General features: G+C 33.8%; 1 protein-coding gene across 1 annotated transcript; it reads left to right on the top strand.

Annotated features, from left to right (window-relative positions):
- The first annotated feature begins 10,122 nt into the window (after positions 1 to 10,122).
- Positions 10,123 to 14,073, top strand: LOC128162513 (uncharacterized). Its single transcript, XM_052825741.1, has 5 exons — positions 10,123 to 10,223; positions 11,373 to 11,507; positions 11,768 to 11,878; positions 12,394 to 12,505; positions 13,885 to 14,073. The coding sequence occupies exons 1-5, from the start codon at positions 10,130 to 10,132 to the stop codon at positions 13,940 to 13,942; spliced, it is 510 nt and encodes a 169-aa protein (XP_052681701.1). The 5' UTR covers positions 10,123 to 10,129; the 3' UTR covers positions 13,943 to 14,073.
- The last annotated feature ends 4,220 nt before the right edge of the window (positions 14,074 to 18,293 follow it).

The raw sequence follows: 18,293 nt of genomic DNA, 5'->3' as shown, positions 1-18,293 counted from the left end.
TTGTTGTTGTAAATAAAAAATATGTAGTATTTTTAATGAAATTGAAGAAGTCGAGGATCCGATAAATAATGACATTATAAACTTTATGCGATTAACAGTAGGATTCTAGCTGTAATCCTCATAAACATGAACTAATTGTTGATTGCATTATTGTATCATACATACAAATAAACTTTGGGGTAGTGTTACACTTTTTGATATTTTGTTAAGGTAAAAAAAAGTTATCTATTATTAACTGTTACCTGAAACCATGGCACGACAGTTTCACAGATCGACTCTATTTCGAAGTAGAAAAATAATATCATGGACAACACATTCACTTGATATTAATATTTAGCACTGTTTTTATAAAAATAAGCAATTTTTAAATTAATCATTTTATTGACAGTAATTAAACTTGGAGTTCCCTTAACCTACCTGGGAACTGGGATAGCATCTGATTAACACACGAGCATTAAAATTAGATTTGCATTGTCTTTTTCCCCTCCACTGAAAATCTTTGTTTGGTTGAAGTTCCACGAAGGATAACTCTTCCTTCCCACCCGATTTTATCTGAACTTTTAGGCAAATGCGCATCAGTTTATCCAATAGCTTGCTAGATTGTCTAATAAGGCATTCAATTTGTTCAGCCATGTATCACATCAAGTCCCTGGTTACTTAAGTTGAAATGGCTTTACAGTCAACCTATTCATATTGTACAAAGATAGCTAGTTTCTAGAACACGCTCTTCTATAGTTATGTTTTCTGTTTATATGCTTGTGTGAAGAATATTCACTTGGCTCAGTTTTGTTTAGGGTAAGTGGAAACAAATCATCAAAGTAATTCAATAGATATTTACGATAAACAACAGGGAATTCTTAAAGCAATTGCTTAAAATACAAAAAAAAACTTTAAAAAATCATTTATGGCGTTGTGGATTTCTAAATTCATAGTACAACATATATCACATGTATATTGATTTTTGGTATGCCTTATTGAGTATTCTAACAATTTATTAAAAATATTAAGGTGGAAAGATCTCTAATTGTTCACAAACAATTAGTTTACTAGTTGAAACACGATGTCTTCAAGAACTATATATTTATTAAGATGCATTCTCTATTAATGCACATTCCTTACCACAGACATCAAATGGCTTCAAATTTAAATTCTTTTTTCTTAGTTTGTCAAACCAAATGTAACTATTTTAAGACAGAAATAACAATCACGTGACACTAAACTAAATCATTGTTTGTTTACATGTGTAATTTCCGGATGAGTTTTAATGACTTGTAAATTGATAGTTGATGGCTTTCGATGCGTGAAACCTTCCTTATGATGAAATTTCAAGTAGCTCTTCTTATTTCCGTTGTCATATTTAAAATGTAAAACATATATTTTGAGTCACTGTGCCAATTTAAGATGTTCATATTACTCCCTAAAAAGCATATGTTGTAATTTTACGAAAATGAAAAAAAAAACATTCGTTAAAGTAGAGGGGAATACATAAAACGATAGGGCGCCAGTATGGAATGTCCCAATCACAACTAAAACTAATCCAAGGATCTGACGAAATACCAATTTCCAAACTTGGAGCAAAACAGAAGAAGTCTGAAACAATTAAAATACTTGCACACGTTGTGGATTTGATGCCAACCACAGCAAATATCCAGCAGTCGGTACCATTTGTAACTACTGTAAGAAACCAGACCATTGGAGATCAATCTGTATGAAGCGTAATTGGACTAAGATGTACTCATTGGAACCAGAAGACTTATCCAATTCTAATGACTGTGATGAAGATGCCATGATAGATATTCTTTCTACCAGTGATGACAGATCAGGCTCGTTACACTGTATGTTCATGACAGACCTCTAGAATTCCGCATAGACACGGGAGGTAAATGTAACGTAATCCTCAAGTCACAGTACATAAGAGCTGATTTACACGGCAATGAGCAGAAGTCACAGAAAATACTGCGTTCATTCACAAACCACAAAATTTGTCCTGAATGCTGCGTTGACTTACCACTCACTAGTCATATTGGTGATACACCTATTACAACTAAGTTAGAGGTAGTAAACGTTTCGCAGGAAAACATCATAACTGGTTCTACAGCCGAAAAGCTTAACCTCATTATGCGTGTGGACACTGTTGAATGTGATTCGGTGCAGCTAGGACAGGTTAGTGACTTCCAAGATCTAATCCGTACCACTGGAACTCTTCCAGGAGAACACAGCATTAAAATTGATGAACATGCAAAAGGTGTGCTTTACCCAGTGCACCGTCAGCCCGCATCGTTAGAGCCAAGAATCATCGAAAAGCTGAGAGAAATGGAATCAGATGGATACATTGTACCCGTTGAAGAACCCACCAAATGGGTAAGCTCGATGGTTGTGAGCCTTAGGAACAACAAAATGAGAATTTGTATTGACCCTAAAGATCTTAACGAGGTCATTAAAAGAGATCATCAACCCATGAAGACAGTAGAGGAAGTGTCATCTTCTATTCCTGGTGCAAAAGTATTTTCAGTTCTTGGCGCCAAATCTGGTTATATGCAAATTAAACTTGACAATGAATTTTCATACCTTACGACTTCCAATACCCCAATTGGTCGTTACCGTTGGCTTAGACTCCGATTTGGCATAAAGTCAGCCCCAGAAATTTACCAACGCAATATGGATCAAATGCTAGAAGGAATTGAAGGAGCATTCGCAATCATGGATGATATTTTAATTGCAGGCCGGGATCGGGAACACCATGGTCGCATCCTTGAAGCAGTAATCAAGAGAGCGACGGAATTCAATCTGCACCTCAACTTTAATAAATGCAGAGTTCGCAAGACATCAGTACCTTACTTAGGACATATCATCAGTTCCAAAGGCATCAGTCCAGATCCTGAGAAAATTAAAGAAGTGTGCAATATGCCAGCACACACAAACAAGGATGCTGTGCGGAGATTCCTAGGACTGGTGCAATACCTTTGCAAATTTATCCAAATATGAGTGAAATAGACGCGCCTCTTAGACAACTTCTCAAAGCTGACATTCCATTTCAATGCGATAAAACACACCAAGAGAGTTTCGACAGACTCAAAACAGCTTGTACGACCGCTCCAGTCCTTGGACTCTTTGATGTAAGCATTCCAATAGAAATACAATGTAATGCCTCTAAAGATGGACTAGGGGCAATCCTCATTCCGGAAGGCCGTGTCATTGCGAACTCCTCTCGGGCGCTCATAGAAACAGAAAAACGATACGCTCAAATTGAAAAGGAAATGCATTCAGTTTTACATGGAGCATCCAAGTTTCATTGCTACATATTTGGCAAGCCAGTCACTGTCTACAAAGACCACAAACCATTACAGCAGAGTTTCAAAAAGCCAATTTTGTCCATGCCTATGAGACTTCAGAAAATGTTACTCAAGCTACAGTGGTATGATTTTACCTTTAGATATTGAAAAGGCAAGGATATGGCAGCAGCCAATGCATTGTCCAGAGCTTTCAAACAATGAACCAGACCTTGAAATAGCCGATGTAAAAGCTTTCGACTTATTATCCGTCAGGAGGGAAAGACAAGAAGATATCAGTGAGCGCACCCTTAATGAGCTACACGGTTTATACACTGTTATCATAAATGGTTGGCCTGACACAAAGAATGAAACTCTAGTCAGTGTGCGGGACTACTGGACATCTCGTAGTGAACTCTCTGTAATGGATGGGGTAATATTTAAAGGCATGCGCATAGTGATTCTATCTACTCTTCGATCACATATGCTCAGTCTAATACACAAGTCTCAACTCGGAATTGTGAAATGTAAACAGCGTGCCTGCGAAGTGATGTACTGGCCTGGAATAAACTCCCAGATCGAGCAGCTTATTAAAGACTGTGAGAAGTGTGCAACTTTTCAGAACTCACAACCACCAGAATCCTTAAAACCAACACCAGTTCCAGACCTACCGTATGCTGTAGTGGGGTGTGACTTATTTGACTTTGAGTCAAAGAAGTACCTCATGGTAGTGGACTACTTTTCTAAGTATACTGATTGTATGGAGCTACAGTCTCAGTCATCATTTTCTACCATTGAAACTTTGAAATGTATATTTGGAACCCATGGAATTCCAAACCAAAGGAGATCCGATCCGATAACGGACCACAATTCAGTTCAAATGAATTCCGAAATTTTTGCAATGAATGGGACATCAAACATGTTACGTCTAGTCCCTTTCAAAGATCAAACGGTGCAGCTGAGAGCGCAGTCCAAACTGTAAAGCGTCTATGGAGAAAGTCAGTAGATAAACAGCTTGCTCTTCTTGATTATAGGACAACACCACTAGAGGAAGTGGATCTATCTCCATCACAACTTCTAATGGGAAGGAGGCCACGCAATACATTACCTGTAGTATCAGATATTTTGCGACCAAAGATCCAAAATCTTGGACGTATAACGCAGAGTCTACAGTCAGTGAAGAACAAGCAGAAAGCCAGCTTCGACAACAAATGGAACAAGGAGCTGTTGCCGCTCTATCCAAACGACCCAGTACGAGTCAAGCCACAGCAGGAAGAGAAGGAATGGATTCCTGGAGTGATTGTACGTCATCATGAAGCGCCGTGATCATATATGGTGCAAGTTGGAAATCGAAAGCTGCGTCGAAACCGGAAACACCTTAGATCTTCGACACACAAAGCAAATGAAACAAGTGATGACCAACCAGATGATGGAAAGCTTCATGTCGAAAGTCCGCCCAAAGAAAGTTCACAAGAACCTACCAGTTTGACTCAAGCTACAACCAATAAAACTGAAAACTCGGACGACACTCAACAAGCCTCTACCAGCATTACTTCAAAGCCAAATACCACTAGATCAGGGAGAGGTGTTATTCCACCCAAAAGTTAGATTTGTGAAGTGAATGTGAAAGGACAATTTAACTAAGTGAATATAATTTCACATGATGATGTTTAATTTTGCATATTGGTCGGCAACCTTATTTTATGCATTCAATTTCTATTTCAGAGATTATTGACTAGTTTAACCTGGTGGACATTACTGCTAGCCAGCTACTTTGTAAAATTAACTGATACTTTCTGTTCAAGTAACATGTTAACACATTTAAACTATAATTGTTTTCTTTCATTTTATAAGAGAAAAAGGATGTTATATATGTGCATATTATCTGATCGGGTTCTGGATCCTAACACGTGTTCAGAATAAAGTCGCCATCTTACCACCTTGTTGTCAAGTACATAACACCTTATTCTTGCTATTCTTGGATAACTACTGCACGTTTTATTTTATCACATTTGGCATTCCAGAAAAAAATCAAAAATAGTTTTTTTTCATTGTGGTGATTACTTCTTTAAAAGTAGCTAAAGACATATACTAAGGATTGATTTCTGGAATAACTAGAGATTTTACAACCGTCACACGTCCATTTGGTGTTAGGTTTCTTCATTGTCATTGTTGAAACATGCTTTTAATTTTTGAAACTTATAAAGAATAATTTAACTCAGTATTTGTTTTCAAAATTGACAGAAAAGTTATTACCCAGTAAGCTAAAAGTTGTTGAGCCCCAATCTAGTTTCCATCTCGTGTGGTGAAGAACCTGATTTGAGAATTTTTTTAAAGCCAGTCAATATGATTTTTGTTTTTGAACTATTTATTTTCAACCCAAAAAGATATATTAACGAGACAACAGATGGTGATTAATGCTCTAATAGAAAAGAAAAACTGGGAGTGTTTGTTAAAAGGCTTTTATGACAGAGGGAAATACATAAAATGACAAAGACAGACGGAAAGAGATATTAACGATACAACAGAGTAGCTTTACGTGAAATATTATATATGTAACCTTTCCGTCTTAAGGATCCACTTGAGGGTTGGCTCAAACTTAGTAATAACCAAGTTCAGTAGTTCTTTCAGAAGCAGTTTCATTGAAGCGTGATCGTATAGTCAAAGTTACAACAATTAAAAGCAGCCCAAATCAAAGAATCGTATAAGCGGAAACCCAGTATACAATTACTCTAAAAATCTCAATTTCTCAAATTCTCAAAATCTAAAAATTCTTGAAAGTCTAACATCATTTTACAGGGGTATATATAACACTTCACGTATGCTTGACATTTCGGATCAGTTCGGCCCATCTACGATGATCATGAGTGAACATTTAGTGATCAAATTCCAGAGTTATATTTTATTTCTAAATAAAGCAATAAAACTGTCAGAACTGTCAGATATAATATAGCGATGCAGGTTTTGGGTCTCCGAGTCCGAATCTCTGAGCCCCCCCCCCCCCCCCCCCCCGGGGTATGATGCATCGCTTACGCATAATACATTCATACATACATGGCTTAAAGGTTACAAAGATATAATAGAATATGCAATACATGACTCAATATAGAGTACCAGAGCACAGAATAGCCAAATATGACACGTATTTATAAACTCTCAATTAGTAAAATATTATGCCCGTATTATGCACCTGGTTTCATAACATCATTTAGGAATACTACGCAGTGCTACAAGAGTCAGAGTTCATTCTGTTATGTATCATTACCACAATTCAATGCGCAGTATCTAGGTAAACATAAATATCATAGTGACCAATATGTAATATTAGCAATTCAAGGTCATGTCATGGCTATCTTACATGTAGATAATAATTGCAATAGCAAGAAATACATTTTCCCAAAAAAACTGTCCTTTGGTTATTGCTTTTTTAATGACATTGCATTGATCCTTGGTTTTATTATTTTTATTTTGTAGTGTATAATGCTCCATAAAAAGTATATGAAAACAATTTGTGTGTGTTATTTATTTTTGCACAACAGTGACAATCCTAACATTAGTACATTCATTTTATAGTCTCCGTCATTCCGTTAAATATCAAAGTCTATAATACCTAAACTGTGTATTCGAACTTCTTTGTTTGATAAAGTATTCATGCACTTGAAAATAGTTTGCCAAAATTATGAACGACTTCTTTCCTTCCGTATGTGTTTCAATAATGATTACAAAGTAGTATTTATAAAGAAATGTATCCCCCTACTACGATTGAAAAAATAGTTTTAAAAGTACATGCAGTTGTATTTCAAAAAAAGCTGTAAATTGCTTCTGGAATTGGAATGGATCCCCAACCACTATTAAAATGATAGGTTCAATACGCAGGTATGATAAGGCAACTCTCAGCGGTAAAAATTCCTCTGATCGATATGACGTCACAGTACGCATGATGTCATATTTTACTCAAAAACATGCAAATTTTAACTTCATCTCCGGTTTAAATTATAAAAACTACAGACTTAAAATGCCACTAGAAACTCTTCTATAACTGAATTTATCTTCGATTTCTCTGTACTACCTTTTTTTTTATCATTGATGACGTCACAAGCATGTCGGGAGACAAATCATCGGAATGCAGTGTAAACAATGCAAAAAAAAAGACTTATCCAAGATTTAGATGATTTTCAGAATAATACAAGCATGGATATTTTGTTTTATCAGCGAGTGTTATAAGGTAAGCAGATAGACATTTATATGGCTTGACCGACCTTTCCTCTGTCAGTGTGTAAAAAAAAGGTAGCACTACCCCGAATATTATGAAAGATGATTTTAGTAAATATCATAAGTATATGACCTAAAATACTTGAAAAGTGCTGCAAGAATCCTATGCTTCGTTGCTGTAAATGAAAAATACCTAATATTTTCAATGAAATAAAAGAAGGTGAGGAGGTTTCCGATTAATGATGACAACATTTATTCTATGCGATTAACAATATGATTCTAGCAGTAATACTGATTAACATGGACTGATTGCTGGTCGAATTGATGTATCATACATACAAATGAACTTCGGGGTAGTGTTACACGTTTTGATTTTTTTGTTGAGGTAAAAAAAGTGATCTATTTTTAACTGTCACGTGATACCATGGCACGGCGGCTTCAAAGATTGACTCGATTCCGAAGTAGAAAAATAATATCTCGATGAACACATTCACTTGGTATTAATATTCCGCACTGTTTTCATTAAAATAAACAGTTTTAAAATTGATCATAATTTTGACTGTCATTACACTTAGAGTTGCCCTAACCTACCCGCGTAGTGGTTGCAACATTATATTAAACTGTACTTGGGTTTTTTTATAAATATATATTTGTTCCTTTTTTGTTAACAATTACAGCTAGTGTTTGCAGGTAATTTTCATGGAAACAACTCAATAAACTAGAGATTTATCAAATTCAGGGACTGTTCAGAAATAATTGAGACATTAACTCTTATTCCCTTGGGGAATGATATTAAATCATTGAAATTTTCCAAAAAAGTAAACAAGGTACTTATTAAAACGTGAACATTTTGATGATAATATAAACATCATTAATATATTCCTAGAATGCTAACAAACTTGCCTACAACATCGACCCGGAGCAACCATAAACTCAACGCAACGTCATTCTAACATTTTTTCTTGCTCCTATGTTATAAACATATATATATATATATATATATATATATATATATATATATATATATATATATATATATATATATATATATATATATATATATATATATATATACTGGATTGACCGTATAAAAACAATAATAATAAATCGTGGACTAGTTTTAAACATATAATGTCTAACAAAAGAAAACTTTTTTTGAAAAGAATTTATGTTCATTTATTAGAACAATAAACAAAATATGCACTACCCCAGTAGTTTCTATATCACATTTATTAAAACATGAAGCTATCTTTCTTAATACTTGTATTTCCCGTACGATGTTATTGTCTAATTACAAAATCTTAAATGTTAATGTATTTTATAATGTCTTTTTACCATTGTAAAGTGGTTTTGAGATTGAAAAATTAATTCAAATTAAAGATTAAAACAATATCAATAACGAAATAGGGGATAAAATACTTCAGTTATTCGAATAGTACCATATCAAAGTAAAATGAGTCGTTTCATCAGTATAAAGAATTTGTAATTTGCCGATACATTTATCCAAAACGTTTTGGTTGTAATCCATTGAGTACATTGAACACTTGTGATTTTTAAAAACCAGGTTGTTTCTTTTCTGTTAACAATAACAACTAGTGCATGCAGGCAATTTTCCTGGAAACAGCTCAATTAAATACAGATGTATCATTTACGAGTGCTGTTCGAAAATTTAGGAGACATTAACTCTTGCTCCCTCGGGAAAAAATAAATCATTAAATTAAAAAAAGTAAATCAGGACCTTTTATTAACGTGATGATTCTAATGTTAATGATATCATTTGTTTATTCATGGAGTGCTGACAAAGTATACATCTGTTGGCCAGGAACAACTCATAACTCATCGAAAAGTCATTATCGTTTCTCTGTGCTCTTATGTTTATTAGAAGATAAAAAAAATATCAGTTTGGCAACCAAAACTATTTACATGTACTTTTATTCGACACGACCTAAAAACATGAATCTTTTTCAGCCTTTCTTTTTATTTGAAAATGGCAACAGTCACATATTCTCTCCATTCTTGATTTTTTTTTTTGGAGAAAATAAAATCGAGTTATAATTTCTCCCCAAAAGTCAACCTACTGTGAAAGTTCTCTTACATTCATTATGTATTTAACTTAGAACTGTTGATATTAGTGTCAAAAGTACTTGATATTAAGTCCCTTTGTTTTAATTCATGTTAAACAATCAGTGACTAAGCCCTATCAACTGAAGTTTTTGACCCCTTTTCATCGATTTCTTGGCCAGAAAAAGTCTCATTTAGAGATTCCATCCGATTTGCTGTATTTTGCTGCGCCGCCTTGATGTCAAAATTTAATAAAATAAAATTCAAATTTTCATTAAAATTCGTCATTTTGAAAGGGAAATATTTGTGTTGTCTCAATAATTACCAAACAACCTCCTAACGCAACATCTTTTATATCATTAATAATTATCAAAGTACAGAACAGACATACTCTAACAACTTGAGCATTGATTCAATCAAATAACATCGTCAATATACCGTATAAACCCAGGATGAAGACCTAGAATGAAATAAGGATTTGATTGGCTTAAAAAGTAATCAATTTATCGAGTTTATTAATTTAAAAAGGTACAAATATACATTTGATCAACAGATAGATTCAGTGTGTTTAACGATAGGCAATAGTGATGGGGTGCCTTGATGTTACTATACTGGTGATAGCGGCGTTAGTTTGTAGAGGGGAGGAATCACAGCCCCTTCCCGCATACCCCAAAGGAGCTTGTGAGTACTGCAACACTGAAATCAGTTGTTTTCTCTTTTACTTGTTATGTACCAATGAGACCAGTCATTGCTTGTACATGCATGGTACCGAAATCTTCTTTAACATGTTGCATGTAGTATTTTAACAATTAGAATTACATGTATAGGCGATCTTTCTTTATTTCTAATTTATTTTGAAAGTATTAGAGATTCATACTTAAACGGCATCTTGTTAGTTTTTGCGGGGATAATTATTAAAATGTATTTCTTAAATTTGTTGGAGATATCTTAGTTCCTCGGCAATTTCGAAAATTAATGTACCTATAGATAACAAAACAATTGTTGTTTCATTGGATACATTTATCTAATTTATCATGTAAAAAAAGTTTTTTGTTTGCAAATCTTCTTTGCGTACTGATCTTTATGGAAAACGACATCAAATAGCATCAATATAATATATTTTGTAATTTGAATCGAAACATGTATCATGATTGCAATAATTAAACAATAAAATGCTTTCTTTTCTGATTCATGCGGGATATAAAGGTGGTGACATTGCAGAAAAAAATACAGAACCTGCATAAGCGGTTATGCAATTGTTCTCTGCAATGATCGCTACCTTCATAACCCGCATGAATCGACAAAGAAAGCAAACAATTGTTTATATATACATTTTTCTTTTGACAAATTAATAACTTGATATCAAAAAGTGAGTAAAATTAACTGAATTATTGTTAATGTACATCGGAACGTTTGCTAAAGGGACAGCCAAATCGTCCTCTACGTGAAGCCGAGTTTGATGTCATCATTATTATTTCGTGCAGTTTCGTGTGAATTTTCCGAGGTTGTTGAAGGTTTCGACCAATTGATAAACGAGGCGTGTAGATCTCAGTCCTGCCAGTTTCAATAGAGCTACAAATTTACAATCAATTTCTGTAAGAATCATATTTGGTGAATGTAAATATTTTACATTGAACGTATAATTCTAGTCAAAAATATACATGTATGGACATGTATGTAGATTAACAAATAGAATGTATTCTATGTATAAATCATATAAAATCATATATAAACACCTTAATGTGATATTTCATCCTGACTTTCCAATTTGTATTTTTTTTGTTATTGTGAAATCAATAGTAACACAAAGAAGTAGTAACTTAATTTCAGTTGAGGAACCGGAAGTCTTTGAACCGGAAGACAGGTTCTGTCCAGAAAACGGAATAGCCACGTTTGTTGACAGTCCTCCAGTAGACTCCCTGAGCTGTGTTCCCGCCCCTGGGCCTGTTCAATGCTCTCTACAAGGTACGTCTACAGTTTCTTTAACAGTTTAAAGTTTTTGCAGTATGATTCGATTTGTAACTAGTATTTCATTTGCTTCTTTTGAAGATAATTTTTGCAAACAATACTTTTAAAGCGTTTGAATCTTCTCTTGTTTGTGTCAATCAGATTTAATCGCCTTTATTGTGGCAATTTTTGTGTTTTGTGCATTTTTGTATAAATTCCGGAATTTTAGATGGGTTACATATAAGAGCATGCTGGCCATAGTATTCTTTTGTCCATAGAAATGGTATCAGGGAGGAAACCTAAGGGATTCATCTGTAAAAACAAAGGCTACCTTAGTGGATGGACAAAGGTTCCACAGGAAGGACCTTTCAACGTTAAATGCTGTTCTTGTGAGATTAGTTTGATTTTATCTCGATATTATTGTATGCTGATATCATTACACAAACGAGCTAGCAAAGATGTTTCACACATTGCGGTTGAATGATATGTGAATTGAAGTCCTTTACTACTTTTTTAAATTTTCATTGTCGAAACCTCTGTTTATTATCCTTTTACAATATCATTGTTTATATTGAAAACTGCTCCAAGACTGTTGCAATGAAATATAAGACATTGATATCCGACAGTGTATAAAACATTTTCGCAACTCTTATCTTTCGTATATTTCAACTTTAACCCCCTTTTTACCATGTTTTTGTCTTTATTTCAAGGTCATTTTAAAAAACATTATCACGATTCTCGTAGAATAGATATTTTATGTTTGATTTGTGTTGTGTTAAACTTTTATTGTTTTCTTTTGTCAACACTTCAGAAAAACATAAACATAATCAAGTTGATGTCGTCATTATTGACGCCGATTGATATACATGTTTAGTGATTTTTTTTTTTTTTGATTTTTTTTTAGCTACGGAATATTCATATTCAGAAAATAGCTGTGTGACTCACATAAGAACACCCGATTTTCCAGGAACTGGCCTTCCCTCTTGGTACTTCCCTGTAGGGGCGATACAATTAAGGTAAGCAATAATTGTTAACTCTAAAATGCTACTTTTCTTTGATAAATTGATATTACTAAATCATGCTTTGGTTAATAATTAAGTCTAAAGAATGCAATACTTTTTTGATGTTTCAAAAAAAAAACTGCCATAAAAAGTCACACAAAGTCCAAATTGTTGAAATCGTAAAATAAAATTAATATGTTCAATTTGTTAAAGCAAAAATAATCTGTTTTTAGAAGTAATAAACTTGATGTAACAGATTTAAATGAATAGTTAAGAATCTTATAAAACGCATTTTTTTTTTATATTAAAGATAATAAAGTTTGTTAAATGTGAATGAACTTGATCGATCAAATTATATTATTTCTCCAATCAAAATCTCATAATTTACAAAGTCTGTGTCTCAAATTGTTCCTTTATTTGTAAATAAGGAAAGTATAATGACGCATTGTTTACAGTAAAAAAAATCTATATCAAAGTATGCTACCCATGTTTTGAAAAAGATACTTTCAATCTTGTAAATAGTTACTTTCATTTACAAATTTCTCATTTTTTGTCAATTTAAAGTGATCAACAGTTTTTTTTTGTACAGCTAGAAGGTTAGATAACTCTTATATTCGAAAAAATATCTGCAAGTTAGACAAGTTTTCTGTTCTAGATTGTGTAGTCTTTTAAAAGTGCATTTTTATTTAAATTAATTGACGCATGAATTACAATCTGGTGATTGTAATAACGATACAGTTCCTTCTTATACGTTCTTGGTTTCGATCACATTGTTCACTGTTCTAAATGATGACATTTATCTGGGTTTTTTCCAATTTCTATTCAATGTAGATAAATTACACCTCAGGTAGTAGTTTAAACAAAAACGTAATAACATCATCCTTTTTTGAAAAAACCTGTAGCCGATGAATTATGCTAAATCAAAGTCATAATAATAATTTTGATGATATTTACTAATAAGTAAAGCTGAATTATTGTTATTATCTGATCTTAACGAAATGCAAGTAGGAAAAAGAGATATGTTAAATGTTATACCCTAATTTAAAGGATACAATTTTAAATTTCGCAGTAAATTTCGCGGTTTTAAAACAAAATGTTGATTCAATCCTCAGACCATTAATGGAGCGATACTGCAGCGTAAATATCTTTGTCGGAATGCACTGGTATCTTATGGTTTAAACTCATTACGACATTAAATTGATAAATTTCAATCAAAAAACAATGTTTAAGAATAAAAATAAGAAAGTTAATTAAATCAAAACAAAGTCTAAGGTAAAGTTGTGCCAACAAAATTTTATCATGCAGGTACTCTTGTTGCAAAGCTGACATAATTTGATTCAATGTTAACATTCCAGATATCATACCTTATGACTTCATACTTTTGTGATTTTCAGTAATGGAACTGTTGGGTACTCTGTGAGATACTGTGTGTTTGTTCGACGTACCCGTTGAAATATGGACTCAAATTTATGAGGTTCCTCGTATATCTAAGCTGTAATTCTTTCCAGTCAATCATGAACAAACTTGTTAAAACTGTATTTTTACTTTATATCTACATCTTCTAAAAATCTGAAATAAAAAACTACAAATGCACATTATTAAATGTGAAATCTTAGTTTGTGTCACGAATATTGATGAATTTGTTGTTTTATTGCTCATAGCAAAATAAACTGTCGTTACTTCAAAATAAATACGAGTGAATTAGTTTGATTTTATGTATGGAATAGTTTGTAATGTAAGCGTTTATGATCTGTAATTATAATTACAATATTCAGTTAACTGAGATATTATATGAAACAAAATTAAGTAAATGGAGGCGAAACACAACACATTAAAAATAAATATATAACATTCTTGCATGGGATATTTGACAGGTCTTACAGTTGATAACTCGGAGAATTTGTAGCCAATAATAACATTTCACTTTTATAACGCAACCTTCTCCAGTGAGTCAGATAATCACACAGATATGATTATTTGTTTTGTATCCTATTAATAATAATAATATTATTATTATAAATCAATATCAGAATTCCGATGAGTTCTTTGGCAAAGTATTATTTTGTTGGAATGTCTTCATTGTTCAACCACGTGCCTTAAACATATCTCGGGATATAAAGTTTTAGCTTACAATCTGATTTAAAGAGACAGTGCAGCTGAAAGCACATGTGTGAATAACTTTCGATTTACCCATTGTATCGTTAGGAAATAAGAAATAATGTTGATTGTATCAGCTGAAATAAATAATAATCCCTTTCAAATACCTAATTAATGTAATTAATAGCTTCCGGAAATTAAAGGGTCGTACGAACCGAAATAATCTTATACAGATTATTTGTACCTCGTGAATTTGATTGACAGTAATTGACACGTGCTGAAAACTACAAGATCTTCGCCCCACTATGGTCATCATGGTAAACGAGGTAAAGGGAACTTTCTAAACGGAACACATCACTTTCTCGATAATTTATTAATGGTTTTCCAATTTCGGATTATTTTAAAATGAACAGACATAAATATGTCAAATAACCCCTCAAGGGGCCTCACTCACAAAAATGAATTTTGGTTATAGCAACTCCCATGATAAACAAGCTAAATACATGCTAAAGGCCCTGTCACACCAAGCTGCGACCTTCACGGCGTGTTCACGGCGTTGTAAAATTCATGGAATTGCCGTAGGATCGCAAGGAAAACTAGAACTTTTTTTGTCTTCAACAAAAAGTAAGGGCTTTTCGACAGCCCTATTATCCCTTTTTAATTAAATGTTCAAAAAAAAAATTATTCTCAAAGTTTTTTCCAAGTGTTCTAAACGCCTTGGTATCCCGAGTTGCTTGGATATGATCTTATGAGTAGTGCAATGTGAAAAGAAAGATAACTCCAGAATTTTACAGATAGCTACACTTCTAATTTCCAGAGGAATATTTTCAAAAAATCATTGTGAAGTAAGTATTCCTTCCTGGGACACAAAACTTGGTATGCCTATAGTATGTATGCTCTACATTCTTATAAGAAAGCGAAAAAACTCTTGCTAAAATTTTTTTTGAAATTTCAACAAGTGATGATCTTTGGGCTTTCAAAACCCCTATAAGGAGTCAAAAAGTGGCCCCTCGGACCATAATTTTAAGATTGTACTCTTTATTCTGAACAATAAACTGAAAAGATTTTGGAAATTTGATGAAAGGTAAAAAAGTTACAGCTAAAGGGCTGTTTTGAACGTTGGCCCCTGCAGATCCCTTATTCTTTCGAATTGTCTACCCAAAAACTTTTCCGGTCTGCGCATTGGTTGTGTCATTATTAAAAAAAGATGTTGTAATAATTACTCCAAAGCTTTTTGAGAAAACGTGACACGCGTGATTTTAGTTTAACATTGAAACTCCCATAGACAATTTTTCATAGGCTCATAAAACCGGAAGTACTCAATATCTTTTATTCAAACTTGGAATATATGTTTAATAGTTCTATTTGAACAATGTTTTGGCGTCTTATAAAAATTTGAAGGGTTTTTGAAATTTTTTTGGCTTTACATCCCCCCTTTTCTCAAGTTCGAGCCTTAATATCTCAAAAATGGTAAGAGATAGAGGAATGCCCCCGCTTACGATTTTGTACAACTGGACAAGATGCATCTAATTCTTAAATTTGAATGCTCTAACTCAGAAAATAATAAAGATATTATGTTTCAATGAATTTTTAGTTTTTCCCTTCTCAAAACCGGAAGTGCCGGAACCGGAAGTCCAAAACCTTACATACGCGTGTCATATAAAGGTGCTATAAGATTATAGCATTCGTGTTTTAATATGTTTTTCCGTTTTCCAAAAATCGCTGACGAAACTTTGTCGAGAATAAGAATAATAACTAGAACTTTTTTTGTCTTCAACAAAAAGTAAGGGCTTTTCGACAGCCCCAGTTTCCCTTTTTTATTTCAAGTGTCAAACAAAAAATATCTCTAATCTATTTGCAAATTTTCTAATCGCCTCGGTATAACCAGGTTCTTAGATAGGAATTTATGAGTACTGCAGTGTGAAAAGAAAGATAACTCCAGAATTTAACAAGTAGCTACACCTGTAATTTTTAGAAGAATATTTTCAAAAAATCATTCCAAAGTAAGTATTCATTCCTTGGACGCAAAACTTGGTATGCTAAGAGTATTTGTACTCTACATTCTTAGAGCAAACCGAGATAACTCTTCCAAGAAATAATTTTGAAATTTAAACAAGTTGTGATCTTTATGTCCTTCAAACCCCTAAAAGGAGTCAAAAAGTGGCCCCTCGGACCATAATTTTTAAATTGTACTCTTTATTCTAAACTATTAACCGAAAAGATTTTGAAAATCGGATGAATAATAAAAAAGATACAGCTAAAGGGCTGTTTTTAATACTGACCCCGACAGATCCCTTATTTTTCAGACGTTTTTTTCCAGGACCTTTTCCGGTCTGCGCATCAGGTCCCTTATTGCAAATATTAAATATAAAAATATTTGCATGATAACTGTTTGAGAGAACGTTACACGCGTGAATTCAATTTAACATAGAAACTCCCATAGATAATTTTCATCGGCTCATAAAACAGGAAGTACTCAATACTATTTAATGAAACTTGGAATATATGTTAATTACTTCTATCATAATAATATTCAGGCGTCAAATAAATTTTTTAAGGTCATTTGAATTTTTTTGTTTTTTCATCCCCCCTTTTCTAAAGTTTAGGACTTAATATCTCAAAAACAGTAAGAGATAGAAAGTTGTCTACGCTTACAATTTTGTTCAACTATTTATGATAAAGATAAATCTAAAATTTGAATGCTCTACATTAAAAAATAAACAAAGAATTGAGTTTCAAACAATTTTTGCAATTTTCCTTGTAAAAACCGGAAGTACCGGAACCGGAACTTGAAAACCTTGTATTTCATAGACTGATACATTTGCTGTAAGACCAATTTATACGTGTATCAATATTCCTTCCAGTTTTCAAAAAATCGCTGACAGAAATTTGTCTTAAAATAATAATAATAAAAAAAGACAAAAACAATAGGTCTTTTCGACCGAAAGTCGAAAAGCCCTAATAAACAGAAGAATAACAATAGGTCTTTTCGACCGAAAGTCGAAAAGCCCTAATTAAGAAAAAGTGTACAGTTAATTTGAAAATTTTTACAAGTGGACATGTCACGGCGTCCTGGCGGCGACCGAGGCGTTCTTACGGAGCTCCCACGGCGTGTAACTGCGTTTCCACGGAGTTCTACTTGGCGATTAACTGCGCTCTCGCTGAGTCTCCGCTGAGCGCTCAGGACGTGCTAGGAGTTTTTACCGCGCGCCAACGACGTAGGTGCTCTGCGCACTGACTGCGTGCACAAGACGTTCTTTACTTCTTGGTAGGTTCAATTTTTCGTGGTCTTGATGACAACGCACTAGAAACACCGTTGGAGCGCGGTATAAACGCAGAAGAAACGTCACGACAGCACAATGAACGCAGTAACAGCTCTTGAGGGTCGCTGTGTGAATGCAGCCAAATAAAAAACAACTTGTCCAAACGCTGTGGATGCGCAGTGAGAGCGCAGTGAGATCGCGATAGAGACGCAGTTGCAGATTCCAAAAGACCCCATGAGGTCTCCGTGCAAGCGCAATTGACTTATCACTGCGTCTACACTGCGATTAGCTGCGTTTCTTGAGCGCGCCGACGGAGCTCTCGTGGCGCTGTTGGAGATCGTACGACGCTGTCACGACAACCTCACTACGCTTCTACGGCGTGTTTATCAGAACGCAGAGCCACTGCGCGTACTTCGTGCATGTTCAAAGTGTGCGCCGTCGCA

This window comes from Crassostrea angulata, chromosome 9 (genome assembly GCF_025612915.1).
Source record: "Crassostrea angulata isolate pt1a10 chromosome 9, ASM2561291v2, whole genome shotgun sequence".
NCBI lineage: Eukaryota > Metazoa > Mollusca > Bivalvia > Ostreida > Ostreidae > Magallana > Magallana angulata.
Note: the sequence above shows the minus strand (reverse complement) of the source record. Positions and strands in the feature narration are given on the sequence as shown.

Bases quoted from the DNA above. Each gene is read 5' to 3' on its own strand.
- LOC128162513 (XM_052825741.1), top strand. From the start codon at position 10,130: ATGGGGTGCCTTGATGTTACTATACTGGTGATAGCGGCGTTAGTTTGT. The intron at 10,224-11,372 runs GTGAGTACTGCA...ACTTAATTTCAG, and splicing joins CGCATACCCCAAAGGAGCTT to TTGAGGAACCGGAAGTCTTT. The intron at 11,508-11,767 runs GTACGTCTACAG...TTTTGTCCATAG, and splicing joins TGTTCAATGCTCTCTACAAG to AAATGGTATCAGGGAGGAAA.